The sequence below is a fragment of the Apteryx rowi genome, unplaced genomic scaffold, assembly GCF_003343035.1.
Source record: "Apteryx rowi isolate R43461 unplaced genomic scaffold, aptRow1 scaffold_3, whole genome shotgun sequence".
In the NCBI taxonomy this organism is placed as follows: Eukaryota; Metazoa; Chordata; class Aves; order Apterygiformes; family Apterygidae; genus Apteryx; species Apteryx rowi.
The window spans coordinates 7833784-7854515 of record NW_020449418.1 but is presented as its reverse complement, the minus strand read 5'-3'; the positions used below and the strand labels follow the sequence as shown (position 1 = coordinate 7854515).

Below are 20732 nucleotides of genomic sequence, written 5' to 3'. Positions count from 1 at the left end.
AGCACACAGGCCAGACAGGAGATCCAACAAGAGGTCAATGGGCTGCAAACTTCTGTTTTTTTTCTGCAGTTGGTAATCATAGTGATGGCCATGCTCAGTGGGTGTGGGCCAGGACGGAGGAGTTGTGCTGTAAGGAAGGGTGGAGAAACTGCTCCCTAGCCAGGCCTGCTGGTCAAAATGTTGCATTTGTCACTTCTGTTTTCAGCCATACATGTCAGTCTTGCTGTGGGAGCAGGGATTTTGCTCATTGTAAGAGGTTTATAATAAGTCGTAATGGCAAAGGAAAGCTAAAGTGCAAAAGCCTCAGAGAGTCTATTTTTTGTTATTGCTTAAAAAATAAGTTTTTCTTGAATGAGAGTTGCTCAGCCTTTCATGTGTAGTTGTGGAATTAATGGACAGGAGCAGTAAATCCGTGCTGGGAGATGGCCTCATACCTACAGAAGGGCTAAAAATGCTGATTATTTCAGCAAAGTCTCTAGCTTTTTTCAAAAGTGCATGCAGTACAAATAAGTGTTATTGTAGTGCTGATGTTCTTAACCGCTGTGATCTTGAGGGTGTTTGAGTCTGTAGGTTAAGATGTCAGGACATCCTTTGACATGTGAAGTCCTACTTATCAGCTTCGCGTCTGGCAGCCTGGCACTCCTAAGAGGCCTGTCTCCATGCTTGCCTGCGCTCTGCAGTTTGAACACGGCAGCACTTACTGTAACAGCACTCCACGTGTAAAGGTAGGGCAGGAACTGAATCTTAATGATGCCCACAATCAGGAAAAGTAAACAAGCTGTTTCATTACAATCTTTTTCTGCCGGTTCGCAGAATTAATACTCAGTTGAAGAATTCCATGGTGGGCTGGTGTGTGTGTGTGTGTTCTTGGTGCRCAAAACTGCCTCAGTAGGTCGGACTGTGCTGAATCATAACTCCTGCTAGAGCTGGGAGACAACGTGACCCGTAATAGTTAACTATCTGATTTTGGGTTCCCATGAAATGGCTAAAACCACTTAAAAGCGATGGTATGATTGATGGTGTGTTAAAATCCTTTAAAATGAAACTGGGAAGGCAATCAGTACTTAATGTGGCTCTGTTACTGGGTCATGAACACCTGGATTGAAGGAGGGTCTAAAAAACCCAGCTTAGCCTGCTTTTGAGGTTTTGTTGCTGCCCTGCATATGTAACTAAAGAGGGGCTGTACAGGCTACAGGTCTGTCTTTGTTCTTGCCATGCTGCCTCTCAATCCATTGCGTTAAATAACGGCAGAGGTGTTTTGACGCTGTAGGTCCCTAAGGTTTGTTGATACTTTCAGGTCGGCCATTGCTATGCGGGAGGTTGAGCGCTCTGTTTACTCCTGCTCTCCTGTGCTGTTTGTGTTGGGGCCAGAGGCTCCTTGTTTCTCCGCTGCCTCTTCCCGCTCATCGTTATGCAGAACAAAGCCTTAGAAGTTGCCTGAATATTAATTTTTCAGGCTCTTTGAGGACTGCGGAAAGTAAAGGTCAGGGCCAGCGTATTGGCTCACAGTAAAGCAGAACGGCCACTGTGCTGAGCAACGAGCAGGCATGACAGCCTAGGATAACAGGACCCAAAACTTGTCTTCTTGGTCTTTGGTCTTCTGCCGGGAGCCTATGGCCACGTTTATCTTGCAGTGACTTTTTGTATGGGACAGTTGTACCTCTCCCCTGTGAGCAGAGATGCAGCCTCTGAGGAGTACAAGTCCATGGATCTTGAGCTGACCTTCCTGCTACGTGGCAAGAAGAATCCTGCTAGAAAGGAGAGGTGAACTCTTAGTCCTGAGGGCTTAATGGGTGTGCTGCGTATAGATGCACTGTGCGAGGAAATACTTTGCTCAGGAGGCAGTGGGTTTACTTTAAACATACCTTGGAAAAAACTTGGATGTAAACATTTTCCAGCGGAAAGCTCTGAAATCAAAACACTTTGCAATATTTGTCAAATCTTGTTTTGAAATATCCTTGACTCAAAGTTTTTTTTTTTTCTAACAGTTGGGTGCTTTCAATATGAAAAATTAAGTTGTCACAGTTTTCCTAAAAAAGTCTTTTACATCAAAGTTGGACAGAAAATTTGAATTTTGGCCGAATTAAGTTTTTGGTAATCCAAATTAAGGAGGAGTACAGAATTTTCACAGATTAAAGATTTATTTAGAATTTGAAACAAAACCAGATTTAAAAAATTTGAAATACTTCTTAAAAAAGGGATTTCCATCTTCTACTTGGTTCTAATTTTGATCGTTTTTCTTGTTGAATAGCCTAGYGTGGGCTTGTCTGTAAAACCAAATATAGATCTGCCCTTTAGAAAGAATTCAGGTGTCTTTATTGCTTTTTGGGTGTTTTTTTTTTCTTTTCCAGAGGTTTCTGCAGTCTCTTTTTTTGTATAGTAAGTTTTGTTGCCAAGCCTTGGCTCTTTCAAACCGATAAGTGTCATTGCTCATTAGCATCAAATATCATAGCCCATATCACTTTTGCTGTGATACTCAGCTGGCACATGTTGGCTGTTAAAGCAGCAATTAATCCCTTTGATATTGAATGGGTTCTGTAATCATCTGACCTGGTATTTAAAATAATAATCAAAGTTCTCTAATGACATGGATGGTTTAATTCCTCTAGGGATCTTGCTGCTGACAAGGAAATTTTGTCGTGCAAGGTAACTTCCTTCCTTTACATAGCACTGGAGAGCTGGTGGCTAATGTTTTTTAAAAATAGTCAGCAAAATATTGATTTGGGCAAATAAAGTCTGGGTGATGGGAAAACGGGTTTTGGTCGAAGAGCAGGAGGCAGCCTGATTGTATTATGTTGCAATAACGGGTTTTCTGCTGCAACTTTGACTAGTATTTTCAGAGCTAGATTTTTATAGTACCTTACCTGGCAATAAATGCTGTATTAGGTTAGAGGAGTGTTTGACCTGGATTAAATTGTCTTTCTGAGCGTGTGCCTGTCCATAATAAACAACTATGCACATGCTCAGAATGTCTGCTAGTCAGGATAATAAAAGCTGTGTAACAGGACTTTAAGTATGGGGGAAACTGCAGTGTCTTTCAAAGAAATGTACGGTAATTATTGGCAGTCTTTAACTCGTAATAGTGACCTGCACGTGTGCTGAACGCCTTTTCTGTAAGATATTCCTGCTCTTCCATATTTCCCCATAGCTTGCATTGAGCAGCTCTCCCTTCTTCGTGGAGAGCAGCACTGTTATTGCGAATGTTTTTTTAACGCTAAGATGATATTGCTAAGGCTGGTTTATAAGCTGCACAAGGAGAAAGGTCCTGGCACCTTGCACAAAGACGCCAGCATGGTGAGGTGGAGCAGGAAGAACAGGACTCAACTTGCTAAATAAATGGACTAGGAGAGAAATGTTGCTTTTGCTCTTAATGGAGGAGCTAAAAGGAATTGAGGGCAAATTTAACTATCTTAATACGAGTAATCACTGCTGTATTTTTGCCAGTGCAAATGTAAAATGTCAGTTCAAGATTTCAACAGCCTTTTAATGCTCAGGATGTTCTGGTGTGTGTTAGAGCAATTCTGAATTGAAATGAGCCTATCAAAGTAACTGCAGCCAAGTGCCATGGCTTCCCTTTTTGGCCTTCATAATTTTATAGGTAGGAAGAGAATGCTTGGCTTTTTACATCAATTTTGCTTTTTTCCTATATTTTCCTTTGATTCGGGATAACATTTTTTTATTGTGTCTTCAGTTTTGGTGCTGAACTTCAGAAATTGTGTCATCTCGCCCATCTGCTGAGTGTCTACAAGCCTTGTCAGCTACAACTGAACACATGGATGCTCTGCCTTTAAAAAATAAAAAATAAAGGGGTGTGTGTGGGGGGAGATGAATACATTTGAGATTGCGTATCTCAGAGGTTAGCCCAAGCTCTGGAAGGTTTACTTGGAGATGTCAGTTTAAGAATTTCGCAGCTCAAGCTTCACAAAGTTGCAACTAGCTTGAACTATCTCATGCCACTGCCCTGTAAGAACTGATGCACCTCTCCAGTATGCAGTTGTGTATTAGATCAGTTCTGTATCTAACATGGACATAACCTAAGTAGAGTTCTACTGTAAAGAAAATTCAAAAGCAAAACTTTAGCTCTGTTTTTACAGAGAAGTCCAGGAGTCATTACTGTTTGCAGGTTGTCTGTGCCACCTCTTTTATATCGTATGTAACTGTAATTAAAAACAATGTGACTTTTTTTTTTACATTACATTTTCTTAAGAGCCTTTAAGAACACTTTAAAACTTTTAAAGAGTAAAAGTGCTTTGCAGTACTGTACATCAGTAACATAACACCGTAGGAGAGGGGCTTTTTCTTTGACTTGCATGGTAGGAAAAAGGAAAAAGTCAGCAATTAACCTTAAAACATTTGGTGCTCCATTGTTTCTTGAATTGGAGAACCATGTCAAACACTTCACTTTCTAAATAGAAAATGCACTTCCCTGGCTTTGCCTTCGGTAGCAGAGCAGAAAAAATAAATATAGGTATCAAATACAAAACCAAAACTCCTTAGGGAGAAGTGAGCGCAGGTGTGTGTATGTGTATAGCTATATATCTTGGGTATGATGGTGCGTGAGAGGAGAGTGTGAATACTTGAAAATAATTTTCTCATCCATTATGTAGCGTGGGAAAGTCTGCTGCCAAAGCATGCTAGCTTTGTCCTTCAGCTGCTAGTTCAGCCGAATGTTTTTGTCAACATCTGATTGAAGTTGGGGGCAGCATAAGGATGTGCGATAGAGGAAAAGAACGATCGAAGTGATTCTGGAAACCCTTGGTGTAGGCAGGTGACTTAACAAGCTCCCCTTGTCGGCTGGGCTGTGATGAATTGCCCATCTTCTCTCTCTTTGTCCTCACTGTTGCCAAGTGAACCATGAGTGTGTGACCAGGCTAAGCTTAAGGCACTGCATTTTACTTTGCGGTCAGAATGGATTTAATGTCCATCTGTGGGCAGTAACTCAGCTGATAACTTGTTCAACTGCAGTAAATCACTTGCTTCTGATCATCACCTCTTAGATATTGAGAGTAAATTTATGAGATCAACAGAGATCAGGATGGAGGGAACTTGTCTTTCAGGGAAGCAGATCTAGTTAGGGGAACTAAATAGAAAGAAGCTGGATGCATGTGAAATACAGCAAAGGAGTTACATATCTGTGATGAGATGAAACTCTCCACTGGTCCATAAGCCAGACCCCTTGTCTCAGGAAACCAGAATCCTAATTGATTATAGATCCTCCAGGCTTTTCAGACGTAAAATAAATATCATAACAAAAGAGTAATATTCATTTAACTTTATTTGGCTCTACAGCTTTCCTTGGCACTGAAAATCAACTTCCCCCTGTCCTGAGTGATGTGCGATGATGTCTTTATTGAGGACTTTGTATTCACTCTGTGGGTTTGTCATCAGGGTCCATGTTCTAATCCTGGTTCTGAATTTCGTCCAGGCGAGGCATTGCTTAGTCGGATCCATCAGACGTTTCTCAGCAAATGTGATTTCTATTTGCACCTGTCTGAGAAAATACTGCAAGGTTTGCAGTGTCTTGTATTTTCAGAATACTGCTCTGTAAATAACAGATTTTGGTCTGTGTGGTAGCAAGTAGTGTCTGAAAGGTTAAGATTGTGAACCCCTCTTAGATTTACGTGGCTGTGCAGATACAGCCATAGCTGACACCCTGCGTGATTATTAAGTTAATTAAATTTCATTGTGGGACTCAGCTTCATTTCCCTTGCGAAGTAGGTTTGACTGTAGTTGATTCTTGCTTAGGCAATGTTCCTTTCCCCCTCTYTCTTAATGTGATTTGATGTCCTAGCTATTTTATGACTAGATTGTGTCGTTCTAACCTTTTATTCACTCAATCCAGACAAACACAGATGCTTCAGTGCCTTCCTTTCCCTCTGGGACTTTGTGACAGGCACAGTTTTTACGGTGAAGCAGTAGAATAGGGCTGTGTTGTGTGACCTAACGAGAGGTTTCTGTCTTGCTGCTGCGGTCTGCAAGCAGGGTGCTCGGGGCCCCGTGCAGTATCTGCAGGCCCGCACCTGACACAATGGGGTAATACGATTCATTTCCACTCTCTGGAGATGATATGTGGTTGATGGCAAGTATTCACTCAGTTAATTAGACTAGCAGCCGTACTGACTGCCTGTCTCAGACAACTTTATATTCCATCCCACTGGGCCCTTTTAAACTTTTAAAATTTCATTCTTTGCTTTGCGTGTTTGGAAGCTGGTGTGTGCAGTCCATATGGTATACTGCAGTAAATGCAGCATCCAATAAGCTAAACACTCTGCTTTCCTTAAAGTTAAGCATTCTGTGATGAAATGACTAATTAAGGTATTAATAGACGTAAAAAATAATTTAAAATACTTCAGGTTTTGATCCTGTTTGAGGTTTTGCAATGCCTTTTGTTTCAGGAGGCTTGGCTGTAAGGCTGTAATGCCAATTACAAAGCAATGGGTAGATGCTGACCCACTTACAGAGGCTGCTGAGAATAAATATTTRCTAAAAGTTCATTACTTATGGTCTAACCAGAGAAGGTGGCTCTGGAAACCTTTCTGGGGAACCACTGGCAAATACTGTTTGGTGTTTTCTTGGTTTTGTGTTTTGTTTTGTGTTCCCACCACCACCACCCCAAACTAGCTGTTTCTTTTTACCTGATTCTTTGTCTTTGAGAACAGGCTGGCTTGTACTTGAGAGAGTTAAGGGTAATTGTAGCTGAAGGACTCTATTTGGTGTTCAGGCAGTATTTTTGACACATTTCATTGCTCTAAAACACTTGACTGCTAGTGCTGAAAGTATCATGCTGTTTGCACTGAAGGCTGCTTAGGTATCGGAAGAATCATGGCCTGTTAGGTCCATGGACTGTATTTTCTGCTTGTTTGGTACATCTGAAGAATTTTGTCCAGACAAATTAAAATATCTGAGGTAAGAGGACTTTGAAACATGTGCAGCACAAAAGGTTGGTTAGRCTCTGGAAAAAGATGCTTCCGTATTAATATTGTATGTTACGGGTCTGTGCAGATATTAAGGTAGACAGGGCCCTAGGACAGTAGTTTGTTTTAGAAGTTGGTTGAAGTGTCAAACCTGGTAAAACAACTATGGAAGATTAGACATTGCTGTTAGCGGTTAGACATCCCGTGCACTGGTCTATGAATCCACCCTGGCACGGTGAGCTCTCACATCTTGTACATGYCAGAACTGAGCTGTGTGCTTCAGTACCCAGCACCCAAGACTGGAGGACAGGCTTTATATTTGTGATGTTTTTGTATTCTGTCAAACAGCACCAATCCTGTCTGTAGTTAGAGTTGAACAGATAATGAATTTTTTTTTATTTTTAACTGTTCATCTCTGGAATTGAGGTGTAATGGAGGGTCTTTTGCTTTTAAGGCTTTTATTTTGGTCATCTCTCTTATAAATTATATGATTGAGGCAAGAAATTTATTCCTCATTAAGTCATAGCTTTGTTGTAGAAGAACAGTCAATGACAGATCATCAGGAAAGCGGGAACACCGATCAGGTTAGTGCCCTATGCTTTGACTGAAATTTTCACTCCCAATGTGTGGACAATATTTTCCATTTTGTCATTCATACCGTTTAATCTGGTAGCAGCAACGATTAAGTGTAGTTAAGAATTTTGATGCCTACTTATTGGGAAAAGGGAACACAAATGCGTCTAGGCTACACCTGAGCTTTGGAGTGTGTCTGGGAGGGTCTTGCAGGAACAATTCCARCAGTGGATTGGCTGCATGGAAAATATGCAAGCTGATAAATTCCCCGAGTTTCATCATGCCGTAGTACCTCCCCAGTGAGGTAGTGCAACTATCCTGAAGGAGTTAACTGCTCATCTGTGAGGACTTCCTTAGGCAAGAAGCCAAACAGAAGTGGTTTAGGTGCGAGAATGGAGGTATTTGGTTTGCTTGGCTTAAAGCTATGGACATGAACTGTAGTAAAAGAAAATCAGCTTGTCCTGCAAGCCGTGAAGATACCAGGTTAGTACCCAGCAAACAGTGAAGTGGAAAGATGCGCTGTGGAGAGCTGCGTGTTGGGTCAGAAAGCGCATCCTCTGCATCTTCCCCTGGCAGAGTGGGGCTGGGCAGAGTGACATGGAAAACTGCTGGAAGCTCAGTCGGCACATGTGCACTCTTTTGTCCCATCCTCATTAAGTAAATATACCACGTATCTCCCTGTACTGTGGTGCCYGTCTTCACAATCAATAGGTTTCAATGTGGCAGAACTGAGCAGGTGTAACAGGCTTATTGCTTCTATGAAATTACAACAGTGCTGACTCAGACATTTCTTGTAAGCTGTAAAGCAAGTGCTTTTGACTAAAATATCCTTTTGTCTTCAGTTCTCCGCTGCAGTTTATTATTGTGTCTGGAAGATGCCTCCCCCTGTGAGTTGTGGACTTCCAGCTTAATGTCAGTACTCATTAAAGTGTAGGAGCAGAAGAAATTTAACAGATTGGAGCCAAACCGCAGTAGACGGAAGAATTTAGTGCACCATTCCAGGGGGTTTACTTGGATTTAATTGATGCACGCAGCTTAGGTATGAACGGTATGTGTGCTTTATAGCAATGCCTCCTGGACATGTGTTAAAATAATCGAAACCCTCTCACCTCCTGCCAGGTGGGGCTGTATGTACAGCGTAACTCAATCTAATTGTTGCAGGCACTGAACAGATGGGGGTTTTATTGCCCTCATGAGTGCTGGGGGTGTGTAAGAGCAATGCTGACAAGATCTTTGCTCCAAAAAGCAACTTGTGAGCTTGCTGAGAGGCAGCTTGCTGCAGGGAGGAAGGCTTGTGGCTGGGAATTTTGCACAGGTCTCCAGCAACCATGGTTGTGACCAGATGAATGGGGGGAGGTGGATAGGTGGTTTGTGTTTGTGTTGGTCTCTGTATTAGGTGCAACTTACTTGCTGCCTTGAGCTTGAGCAGTGTGTAACATAGCAATAAAACCTTCAGAACCCTTTTCACCTTGTTGGTTTAAAAAACTTTGTGAAGGTGTTTATTGTTATTCCTATTTTATAAAGGAGGAAACTGAGGCATGTGAGGGGAAGATGGAACTGCCTGATTTGGAGTTGACAAATCAGAAACAAACTGGTGGTTTTCTTGGTTCCTGTTCCTGAACAATGAGTAGTACGTTCCAAGTCTCCCTTTTGTAATAAGGCAGCTTTATAAAGTAGAGTGTGATAAAAGACAGCTGTCCCCTTTCCTGCTTCTACCCATTCCCAGCCCTCATTGTGGCACTGCGAGCTTAGTGCCTACTGGAGGTATTTGTCCATCTCAGAAACAGTTTATTGCAGAGGTAAAGTGAACTGGCTTCCTTTGCCAAGTGTTCTTTACTCAGTGCATGTAGAGATGCAGTCATTGCTGCCCAGGGTGCTGTGCTGACGTGAGTGTTCAACTGAGAAAATGAACGTGTGTAGTGGACATAAAGTTACCCTGACTGCCTGTGAAGGGGTAAATACCAACCTAAAGCTTTGGGAGGAGTTTTGTTTCTTTTCCAGGGAAAGAAACGAGCTTGTGGTGCAGCTTTTACTGTGCTAGAAATGTTTGGGTATGCATAAGAATGCTTTGCGCCAGACACTGTTTTGGATCTGCACAGTAGGTGCAAAGACCAGGTTCCTAGAGTGAATGATAGCTCAGCATTCCCATCTCTGTAATAAGCTTTGCAACCTTTCTGTTCTTCCCTTAGCCTACTTTCAGCACTTCCAGAGTGCTTAATTTTGCTCAGGCCAAGAGGACAGTGTTGTCTTATGGGACTCCAGGAATGTACCTGCCATCAAGCAGGAGTGGATATTAGACAGCTCATCTACAATAGTTTGATGGGGAGAGTTTGGAGGTCAAAGCAAACATGCTGAGGAAGTGCTGCCTGCCTGAGCATAGTGATTTTGCTTTCCCTTCACACTGGACCAGACCAGCTTCTTGTGTGGTTAAGACAGGCAGGGCTGTGCTTTTTGCCACCACGGAGTGAGTACCCATGGAGTAGAAGATGCTTGGAGTTAAAGACCAGTAGCTTGGTGTTGCTGGTGYGCTTCACTTCTCACGTGTGTTGTTGCAACTAGTAGCAGATCAAACTGAGGAATCAATTAGATTGTTTCTCTCCATGCATGCCATATCTGTTTTCACAGGAGCCCTTTCCTGCCAGCAGAGTCTGCATCTACAGAAACTGGTTTTTAATGTTTTTATCCTGAGTGTCTCTAAAGGGCAGCACTCATTGCTTCTGTGTGTTAAGGGGCAGCACCAGGCAGTTCTGAATGAGGTTACGGAAACAATTTCTAAAGTGTTTCCTACTGGCTGGAGAGTTATTGCAGCCACTGTAGAAGCACACCCTGTTGGGAGTGAAGATGGGGAGGAGTGGGAATGCTGCTTGGCTGGAGATATACCTTCTCTCAACTTATCTCCTGCTGAGAGCTGTGGCAGGGGATGTCCGTCCCCATTTTGGAAAAAATAGGACCAACATGGTGATTTCCCCACTTCTCACCTTCCAGCCCATATAATTTTTGAGGGAGAAACTACTAGTGGGAGCCAGTCTGAGGCTGRCCAGTTGTAGCAGCTTCAAGAGCAGCCAAAGTTAGGAACCTTCTGCCAGTCAGAGCTTTCCAGTTTGCAGAGGACAGACTGCCTTGTGATCCGTTGCTGTTGCTCTGATCATCTCTGTCCTGCAGTCTTTTCACCTCCACTTTCTCAGTCCTGTCTGCCCCTTWATCCCTCTTTTTTCTGTCTCTGTGCCCCTTCCACCAGTATTCTTTTTCTGTGTTTTCTACCTTTAGTTTATCTCTAACTGAAGTCTCCGTCATGCCCCTCAGTAAAAACACAGCACCATTATGTTTTCTGTTGCCACCACACTGTTTGCATTTTCTTCACTTCTGTTGCATTGAGATCATTAACTCCCTGGGACAGGCACTACCTGCCACTCTGTACCTAGTTGCAGTGGGACCTGCTTTTATTGGTCTAATAACATGATTAATATTGCTAGTACAAATATATGATTTGTTGGCRCTTAGGCTCCTAAATCAGAAGGAACATTCTATACTTTCCCTGCAATCGATCCCTTCTGCCCCAAAGAAATAAATAYTTTAATGCCAAGTGTCTTAGGCTGCTCATTCTGAAGGAAATATAGGCTCATATGAATCTTTACATGCCCTCTAGCAGCATGGCACCTAGGCAGTTTGCCCTCTGAAGAGTTTCATGAGGAAGTTAGGAGTGAATGTCTGCTTTTCCGGGAGCGCTGACATGTTCCCAGAAAATTTACCAGTGTATAAATGGTTCTCCCTGGGAGATCGAGGAATAAAGAATGTGGAGATCACTCATGGTCTACCTTGGAGCATTAAATATCAACCACAAGACAAACCCCTAGGAGATGAGTGGTTTGTTTGCTTGTTTTGATTCCTGGACCACTGTTTAGCCTTCTTCTGCTGTTAAGCTTCCTTCCCTTGTCCAGGGACAACCTTCTCTCTTGCCAGTTGGCTGCTGAACTGTAAATCTGTCAGAGGACACAGTGTAGTTAAAGAGGAGGCATCTCTCCAGTGCTGCTGAGTTTTCTGCTCCCTAGAGAACTATATCCCAAGAATACTCTGAAGTTTGTATGATAAATAGCAGCCAGTCCCACCAGGACACTGTGCAGTGTGGAAATATGTAAGTGTGCACGCTATCAGAGGCTGGCTGGGGAACTGCAATGTTTCAGTTCATACTTTACCATTTCTTTACTGTTCAAATATGCTAAAGAAGATGCCAGTGCTTCATGAATACCAAACACAAGGGGTTTCTTTTTTATTTTATTTTTTTATGATACGAAGATTTCGGAGCACAGCAGATCAGAAATCTTTTGCAAGAGCTTTAACAATTCCTTCCCTCCTCCCCAAAGGTACTGTGCACTGGCTGATATCCCAATAATAAAGGCAATCAGTGTAAAAATAAAACATTGCCAAGGCTCAGCTGTGGCATGCTGGTGTCCTGAACTAATGATGGCAGAGTTGCTGTTCTATTGCCCATAAGGGGGAGGCTGTGCTTAAAAGCTACTGTCCCCTGTTGTCTCTAGGAACAGCTGCCTGTGGAGTGGCAGCTTTGCAAAGTGAAATTCCAGCTGTTACTCAGTAGCCCAGGAGGCCAGTTGCCTAAAAGTATGCCCCAGGGACAGCATGGGTTTCCAAAGATGGAGCAATAGCAAAGGCATAGCAGAGTAGTTTATGCAGAAAGGCTCTGTTGCTGCTCAACAGCTTAGGCTGGATGATGGTGGAATTTCTTGTCGCAGATGTGTGGAAAGGAGCTGTACTTTGTGCAGAACCTGGCCTTGATAGTGTGTGCTGGGCAGTAAGAACCTGGCTGTGCAGAGCCAGGATTGAATCCAAGCTTTTCATGCCCCTCTCCGCCAGGCTGCCTGCAGTTTCAGGAAAGCAGCTCTGCAGAAAATCAGGTTGGGAAAGAATTCTTCATAGTGGAAAGAGCTCTCTTAAAACAAACTGAACTGTTCAACTTCCTCCTCTAGTAACTGAGGAGTTATCCATTTGCCTTTAGGGGAATGAGGAAGGAGATGTGAAATTCTTCTCCTCTTAAATGTCTTTTGCTTCTTACTGCAGTGGCAGCTGGTTGCTGGTTTGCTTTCCCTGGGTGAATCCCAGCTGTGATTGCAGGTGCCRCTCCACTAGCTCAGATCTGAGCAGGGACTTCTGAGCAGGCGGCCCATGTGAAGTGCTTCACAGCAGTGGATACAAATGAATGCTAAATCTGTTCCCTGGTAAATGTTGAAAGCATGTGAGTGCACTGAACCCCACTGAGCTGCCAAACCTTCTGTCAAGCCAGAAGTTAAGTTGTTGTAAGTCTGTGTTCCCATTTTTTCTTTTTTTTTTTTTTTTCCAATAGCTTGTAGTGTGTCCTGTAGGAGTGTAAATATGACTCCAGTCAGGCATGAAACACACAACTTGAAAGCCAGAGTGCAGGAGAGGCTGGGTAATGAAGAGTGTGATGGTGACTCACAGGAGCTGCTTCCCTTGTCAAATTGAAATGGGAAGAGTCTGGGCATGTCTCTACCTGCTGCCTCGCTCTTTGCCAGAGGGAGGAGGGGTGTGAAAGGCTGGTGGGGGCCCTGCTGAATTTGTGTTACTGTCAAGGCAAGCAAGACTGCAGAGCCCCCCCAGGCTAAGTACATACTGCTGCAGCAGCAGTAGCCACTGGAGTGACTGCCCCTGTGTGTGGACTGGGTCTGTTATGTTGACAAAGTGCAGCTGGAAATGTTGCAATGAATCTGCAGATTCTGGCTGGTCTTGTGGGTTTTTTACTCTTTCCTCCCTTTCTTGTGTGTGCACCCCCCCTCCCCTTTGTTTACCTGCATATTTAAAGAATTAAGGATGCTTCCAGGTGGGTTCTCTTTCCACCAACTCTGACTGGCACTGTTGAATATCACTTCTGAACTCAGTTAACTTCTCTTAGCTGTGATGAGGTCTTGAGGAAGTAGCAGAAAGCCCTCCTGGCAGTGAGAGGTGCGGGAGGAAGGAACCCATCAGAGTGCAACTACAGGAGCTGGAGTGAATTTTCATGATGATGAATATGAGAGAGAAAGCCCTGGCTGCTGCTGCGGTGTAATTTGGTCAGGCAAGCATTCTCCAGGCATTCATCAGAGCACATCTCTGTGCCGAGCACTGAAATGGGCTCTTCTCATCATGAGCCCTTGCCTCGGCAGTGGATCTCATAAGTACCATCCCAAGTAGGCCAGCAGCAAAATCTAGCCTGAGGAGACTTTGCTGTCTTGCCATTTGTCTTCTCAACTGCACCTGAAAAGCAGAGTAGAGGCTGAGGAAATATTCCAGCAGAAGTTTTTTATTTTATTTTATTTTATTTTATTTTATTTTATTTTTTATTTTAGTTTGCATTTTGGATTTCCCAGACACGTGTCTCGATCCTGCTAGAAGGGATGGGAAGTATGCTGGTGTAGTCAGTGAGAGAAATGCAGCAGAGAAGTAGGGCTGATCAGTGTTCCTACTGCTGTGTTTGGGACACAGTGTAAATTAATGTGTTATCTCTAATGACCTAAATGAAGCTGAGGGCTAAAGCCATTATGGAAGAAGTTAAAGTAGTGGCTGAAATGATCGATCACCACAGGTAAGAGCTGACTACAAAATTTCAAACCGGATTGGAGATCAACATGAATAAACCATCAGCTTCTATACAGCAGGCAACAAAGTCACCTAGGGCAAAGTATCATGCAGTACTGGTTTTAGAAGAAATCAAGAGATGCACTTTTTGAGTAGGATCTGGCTGGGATCTCCAGGTTCACTGTGTCTCTGCTACAACACTGAGCAATTTGCAGCCTGTTTCCAACATGACAGTTACTCCCTCCGGCACAGCCACGAGCCCAGTCCCATATCTGCTGTGACAAGTGCACCCACGCTTAGGGCAGTGCCTGTGTTTGCAGTTTCCAATGAGCATGTGACTGAATCAGCACAGGCCTCTCAGCAGGGAGATTGCGTTTGGCAGAGCAAGCAATATAATGCGTAGAGGGAGGAAGTACTTCTTGGAGGACTGTGGCTCCATGTGCACTGGCTCAGGTGGGTGAGGAATTTCTGCTGCATCCATAAGCTGTTCCTGAGACCTGTGAAAATTTCTTTGTTTCAGAGCCATCATCAATCACTTCAACCCGAAGATAGAATCTTATGCTGCGGTGAATCACATATCACAGCTCTCTGAGGATCAGGTAAGCCAGATGTGTGGTATTTTTTTTTTTCTTTTTTTTTCCCCCCCATGCGATCTGGGAATATAAGCATATTAGAGCACCTTTTGCTCATTGGGGCTGGTGATGTTGCAGAAGTTTGAGGGATGAAGGTGGGACTCTTGCTCCTGCTCGGGTGTGGGTGAGAAGAGGAGAAAGAAGGCTTGCCTTAGCCAGTTTTACCATCACATGCAGGCATCTTGGTCCAGCAAATGCAGAGGGAACAGTGAGGATGATGGGGGTGGGGGGAAGATGTAGCATTGTCAGCAAGTGTGGTTAGGGACCCTGAGAATGCTAGTGTTTAGACAGGGGTAGGAAGTTCTTGGCAGTAAGCTTACTTGTCAGAGAAATGTTAAACCTAGCTTGATTTGCTGTGATATTGGGCAAATGGCTGGCAGAAATTTTCTAGGGTAATTGAATGCAGTGTCCTGAACAGCTGTTTCAGACAGATTTTGAAAAGAGAAGGCTCTAATAAAGAGGGTCATAGGATTAGGTTTCTCTTCCTTAATTTGGCTTGGTTTCCCCCTTCATGCCCTGCTTGTATTGCATAAATGTGTAAATGTGGCTTCTTGAAAAGAGGCTCCTGTGCATGGTCTCAGGAAGGGAACAGATGACCTGCTTCCCCAAATACACTCTTCAGGTTGTATGTTAATCACTCTTGGAAAGGTGAATGACTCTGCAGGARCCTGTGGTGGACAAAATACTGAGCTGCCATGCAAGTTGGGGGGAACCTCCCAGACACAGCTAGGTCAGCATCTCTGGACCTTCCAGAACAGAAATTGGGTATACCGTATGGGACAGACACCTAAGTCACCTTGGCTTGCTCAAGGATAGGACTCACCTTCTGTCTGTTAGAAAGTCCTGACCACATCTTCCTCTGTAGTTCATTTCTCTCATTACTTGATGCCCTCCCTTGCTTCCCACTAACCTTTCCCTGTGTTATTGTACTTGATCTGTAATCAAGTGTTTGGGTAACACCCCAAAGCCTCAGTTTGAATGCTCTGCTAATGCAGAGAAGAAATGTGGCTCCTACCACTTTTCATTCTCTTCTTGGTAGAGCCAGCTGGAAGAACACTGGTTTRATTTACTCAATTTTTATGTATTGTTCTGCCTCTGAGAGTCACTGTACCCACAGTTATGCTCTGCAATGGTTTGTGTTATAAATCCTCATTCATTGATGATATACTGATTGCATCAACCYGGGCCCCTGACAAAGAAAAGCCTTTGATAGCTCAATTTAAAATAGGAGCTTGGAAAGGGGAGACTTTTGCATAGTGTTTAGGTTAGTCTGAGAAAGGAAAGGAGCTTTTTCCTGTCAGCTCTGTGTAGTACTCATCCCCCAGCAGCAGTTCAGTGAGGTCAGATTGAATCCTTTCTTCTTGTGTGCTATTCTTTAAAATCTCAAGCAGCAGGCAGATAATAAAATCAGTGCTGATGYATGGAGCATTTTGAGGAAGATGATTAGGAAGTTGAAAGACAGTTAGATTTCTCTTTTTTTCCCCTCTCTTCTTCATACTTTCTCCCAATGTAGGGAGGACATCAAACACAGCAAAACAATAGCAAGCCCTGGTGAACTGTAGAGGAATGATGGAGATGTTGCTGTAGTGAAAGACTGTGTGGCCTCAGTGAGGGTGTTTAGCTGACTTTCTGCAATTTACTGCACAAGGAGAAGAGTGATGGAGAGGACTTGCTTCCACCTCTAATTAGCCAGTAAGCTCAAGGTCTGTGTTTGGACCACAGTTTCCCCTCCATCAGTGGCCATCCCACATGGTAGGTAGGTGATAGCGGTAGATGGCTGAGATCAAGTGGAGTAACTGAGTTTGTCTCATTCTGTTAGTTATCCGGCATGTGGGGGTCAAGCTTGCCTTTTGGCCACTGTAGTCTGTCTGTCCTTTTTTTCCCTTTCATCTCTCCCTTTTGTCTCTGCATGCATGGTCACTATGCTCACTTAATTCCCTTTCCCTCTTCTCTCCACACATGTTGTTTGCTACATAAAATCCATCCTTCCTTTTCTGTCCTGTTTTCTGAAGTGTACCGCACTGAAGCTTTTTATGCTGACACTTAAAATGTAATCATTGAACTTTTGTATCAACACACAGATGTTACGCTTGGGATCGGTCATTCTCTCCTATGAGCTGTTATTTCAGCAGTTTCAGGAGACTGGTACTTCTTTCTTTGGGAGGATTTGTTTTTATAATAATGAGGACCAAACTGTTCTCTCTCTCTCTCTCTCTTTTTTTTTTTTTTTTAATGGAATATTCTTTCCCAAAAACTAGTCTGTGGCTGGATTCTCATATGGCTGCTCATACTCCTCTGTGGTACCTGAGCATCCCCCATTAATCAGGCATGGCTTTGACATAGTCCTATCTAAGGGGGATTTTCCAACTGCTCCAAGTTTCTTCTGCTTCACTTGAACCTACTTAGTTTGCAAACTCTTACTTCAGCCTGTGTGAAATTTGCTGTGCTGTTCTGTGACTGTTTTGGCACTCTGCTCATGTATTGGATTAATTTTTATTTTTGTGTTTATTTTTAGTATCCTTAAAAGTAACTAAGTAACCGGCTGAGATAAGTTTTGCTCTGTCTTGTTCTTTCCTAATCCTATTGAAAGCTTTATTACCGTGTTAATCACTAATGTCCATTTGTTACTATTCTCAGTCTGTCATTTAAGTATTTTCTCCTTTCTTACATATAAGCATTAATGTTAACATTATTACATGCTGAGGGGATTCATAGGCCCATGACAATGGTGAACATGGGACTGTTTTAAGTAGAGGAAGGTTGTTAATGAGCTGCTACCATTGCACATCTTCAGTCCTAAAGATTTCCAGGAATGATAGTTTTTTAGGCAGGTATATTCACAAGGCTTTGTGGTACTGCTCTGTTGACTATTGTGTGATTTATCCAGTGTTCAGATCAGAAGTACTGGGGAGAAAGCCTTTCTTTCTATGCTCCCTTGAATAAGGAGCATGCCCTGGTTATGCTGTAGGTCCAGCACTACTTTTTTTCCCATGAAGCATTCTTCATGAGATGGCAGCAGTATGCAAGTGCTCCATTTTAAAAGCATCCTGGAAGTGAATGGGAGATCCCCAGGGTCAAGCAAATGCCAGGGTATTGACTATGGACTATGAGCCTTCTCGGTCTATAAACACTATGTGATCCTTCTCAGTGTTACTCTGCAGAGAGTCTATTTGCCAAAGTAAACTCATAATCCTTCCCAGTTTTTAGTTATTTTGAGCTTGCTGTAGGTCCTTCACCACAAAGCAGAGAATGTGTCTTTTAGTCAAAGATATTATTTTATTGGCCGCTTCCTTTTATTTGCTAATTGGTTAAATCTGGCTTCCGAGTTAATTTGTGTTTATATGGCGTTCTCCCTCGCAAGACTTGTGGCTCCTGCTCACATGTCCTGCCAGGAATTGAAAGATGCTGCACTGTCAAGGAGATAATGTTGGCCGTTAACTGTCATGTAGTTTTAGCTCTCCCATGCAAGTGATCATTCCCAAGACTTCAGAAGATTTTTGGGTCCCTTCCCAAGTCAAAAGGCAGAATAGCCTTCTGTAAAATGAGTTTCCAGGCTTGTCTATGCTCTCCAGATAACTGGACTGCCTTATACTTAATACATAAGAGCAGTAGACTTTCTCTGTGCTATTTGATTTGAGAAGCTCCCAACAGCAGAAGCAGTTAGAGAAAACAGGGGTCAAGGTGGCAAGAGAAAACAAATACAGGAGTTGCTCTGGAAGAGCAGATACAGACAGATGGAAGAGCTGATGACACAGTGCATGAGTGATCTGGATGGGGTCTCACATCTGCCTTTTCTTCCRGATGTGAAAGAAGAGCTGCATGCAAGAAGGCAGCTCTCTGCCTGGTAGTGATGTTGCACAACTATTCTAGAGAGGCTAAAGTGAGGGGAATGCAATACTTTGAAATCTCCTCAGAGCAGGAATGTCCTCCAGTGCCTTGTATGCCAAGCAAGTCTTGTGCCAATTTGCTGGAGAATTGCATAGAGAAATTGCTCACTAAGGTCTCATTTTCTCCTTGGCCCTCATTCTCTCTATGATCTCCTCTACAAGAGTCTTAAAATGTATTTGAGATGGCAGACATGTAGGACTGGTGATGCTTGCTAGTCAGAAACATTTATGTGCTTTTCTGGTAGAAGTCTTTCTTCACAGCCACAGCAGAGACACTAGGTACCTCAGGTTCAGTGTGAAAGACTTGTGAATACCTGTGCTGTGTGTATTAGYCTGGTAACTGCAGACAAAAAGTGCTAGGAGCCAGARCAGATTGTGGTGGAAGAATGGAACAACTGTAACACTTTTGAAGTTATGACAAATGTGTGTACCATGTGGCTTGTTCCACACTGTAAAATCTTTAGAACTCAGGTAGCTACAGTCCAGTTTTGATGAGGCAATCTCAGAAGGCTGTCTTGCTTTGGTAGGAACTAATCCAAAGGGCAGCTCAGGGAGCTTCCACCAGTGACTTGCACAGAAAGTCACAAAACTGTGCAATAGGTTTTAGATGCCCTGAAGTATTCTAATTATGTGAACCACAGCTGTTATGGTTTATTCAACTTGTCCTGGTTTCCGTAACTATCAGCAAAACCACTAGCAGTTACAGAATGCTTTGTCTGTTTTTAGCACTGCTGGCAGTGGTGTTAAGAGTTAAAAGCCTGTTGGCGTGTGTGTGATTGACTGTTGCTTTTAAAATGCTGAGTAGTACAGCATGTTGTGAGGACTCCAGGAATAATTTAAAATGGTTCGGATGTAATGCTACTTCACTTCTGAAATGCAGTGGGCTTTGGGATAGAAAGTATCAAGCTTGCTAATGCAATATTGCACACAGCAGTAGGTATGTGAAACTCCAATTAAGTGGACACCAAGCAAAGCCCCAATTTTAAATCTTTACATCTTTGCAAATAAGGCAGGAATGTTGGGTTTCATGGTCTCATTACAGACACCTATTCATGACTTGAAACAAAGTATTTTTTTAAACAGGAAGAGCTGAGCTGCACTAGTTGAGATTTGAATCCCTGATTTATAGGGGTCTGTAYAGTTGGGCTCTCTCCTGAAGACATCCTGCTAGTTTGTCTAGCTGATGGGGGTTCTCTGCTTTAAATATCTTCCTCCTGTTTTGGTTTACTAGAGAAATATCCCTGCAGCTTACTAATGCCTTGGACTGCTTTATGCAGTGTGGCAGGCTGAATGGGTCTGAAAGAGGCTTCAAGARCTGATGAGCTTTGCTGCAAGGAGCCTTGAAGCTGGAGGTGAGCTTTGGAGCAATGACTTTGCTGTGAAGTGCCCTTTATGAATATGCAGAATACACTAAAGTATGTGTCATTGGAGTGGGGGGGCAATGCGTAGTAGGCCCTTAGAGGGTCAAAAGAAGGGCTTTGTTCTGAAAACACCTACTGCTGGAGAGATCTAGCCCTATTCCTAATTCAGTCCCAGAAATCTCRACTAAGAAATGTGAGAAACCCTACAGTTCTCTTTCAGGCTCAGCACAAATGTGTCCCAGCATCCTGCCCACCACAGTTAGTGGCTGTAGCTGCTGTGTGCCTCTCTGATAGGCAGTGTGACCCTGCATCACCTTGACTCTTCCTGGAGCAGAGCAGTCTTTCTGCCCTTTGCACATTGTAAATGCTTAGGCATGTCTCATTTCTTAAGACTTTTCTGAGCTGTCCTTGTGGGCAGATTACAGACTGCCTCAAAGATACAAACTGGAAACAGAGTAAGTCCATTAAACTTCAAAGCAAGGCTTGCCTTCAGTTCTCATGGCTTGTTTTCGTATACTTGCGTGGCTCTCACAAGCAGAGTACCACAGGGACTGATAAAGGCCTGAAAACTGTTGTAGTCCAGGTGACCGCTGGGCTGGGGACTTGTTTTAGAACAGCCGCCTTCCTGAGCTGTTATTCACTATTAATTGCAATAGGGTAAAGTCTTCTGGGGCTAGTTAGTTTTTTGTGCTGGGGCTACCGAGGCGAGACTAGGGAATATGAATTATGAGCTTAACCTGAATCAAAACGGGGTGTGTGCTGAGCAAGAGCCATAGGTGT

The 20732-nt window shown here is 43.3% G+C and overlaps 1 protein-coding gene across 3 annotated transcripts in view; it reads left to right on the top strand.

The window, feature by feature from the left end:
- ARMH3 (armadillo-like helical domain containing 3) overlaps positions 1-20732 on the top strand; it is a 126800-nt gene that overhangs the window by 78554 nt on the left and 27514 nt on the right. For all 3 annotated transcript variants that reach the window (XM_026069579.1, XM_026069580.1, XM_026069581.1), the window contains exon 24: positions 14593-14671. In XM_026069579.1, coding sequence (XP_025925364.1) covers positions 14593-14671 — 79 coding nt within the window. The remainder of the gene's footprint in view (positions 1-14592; positions 14672-20732) is intronic.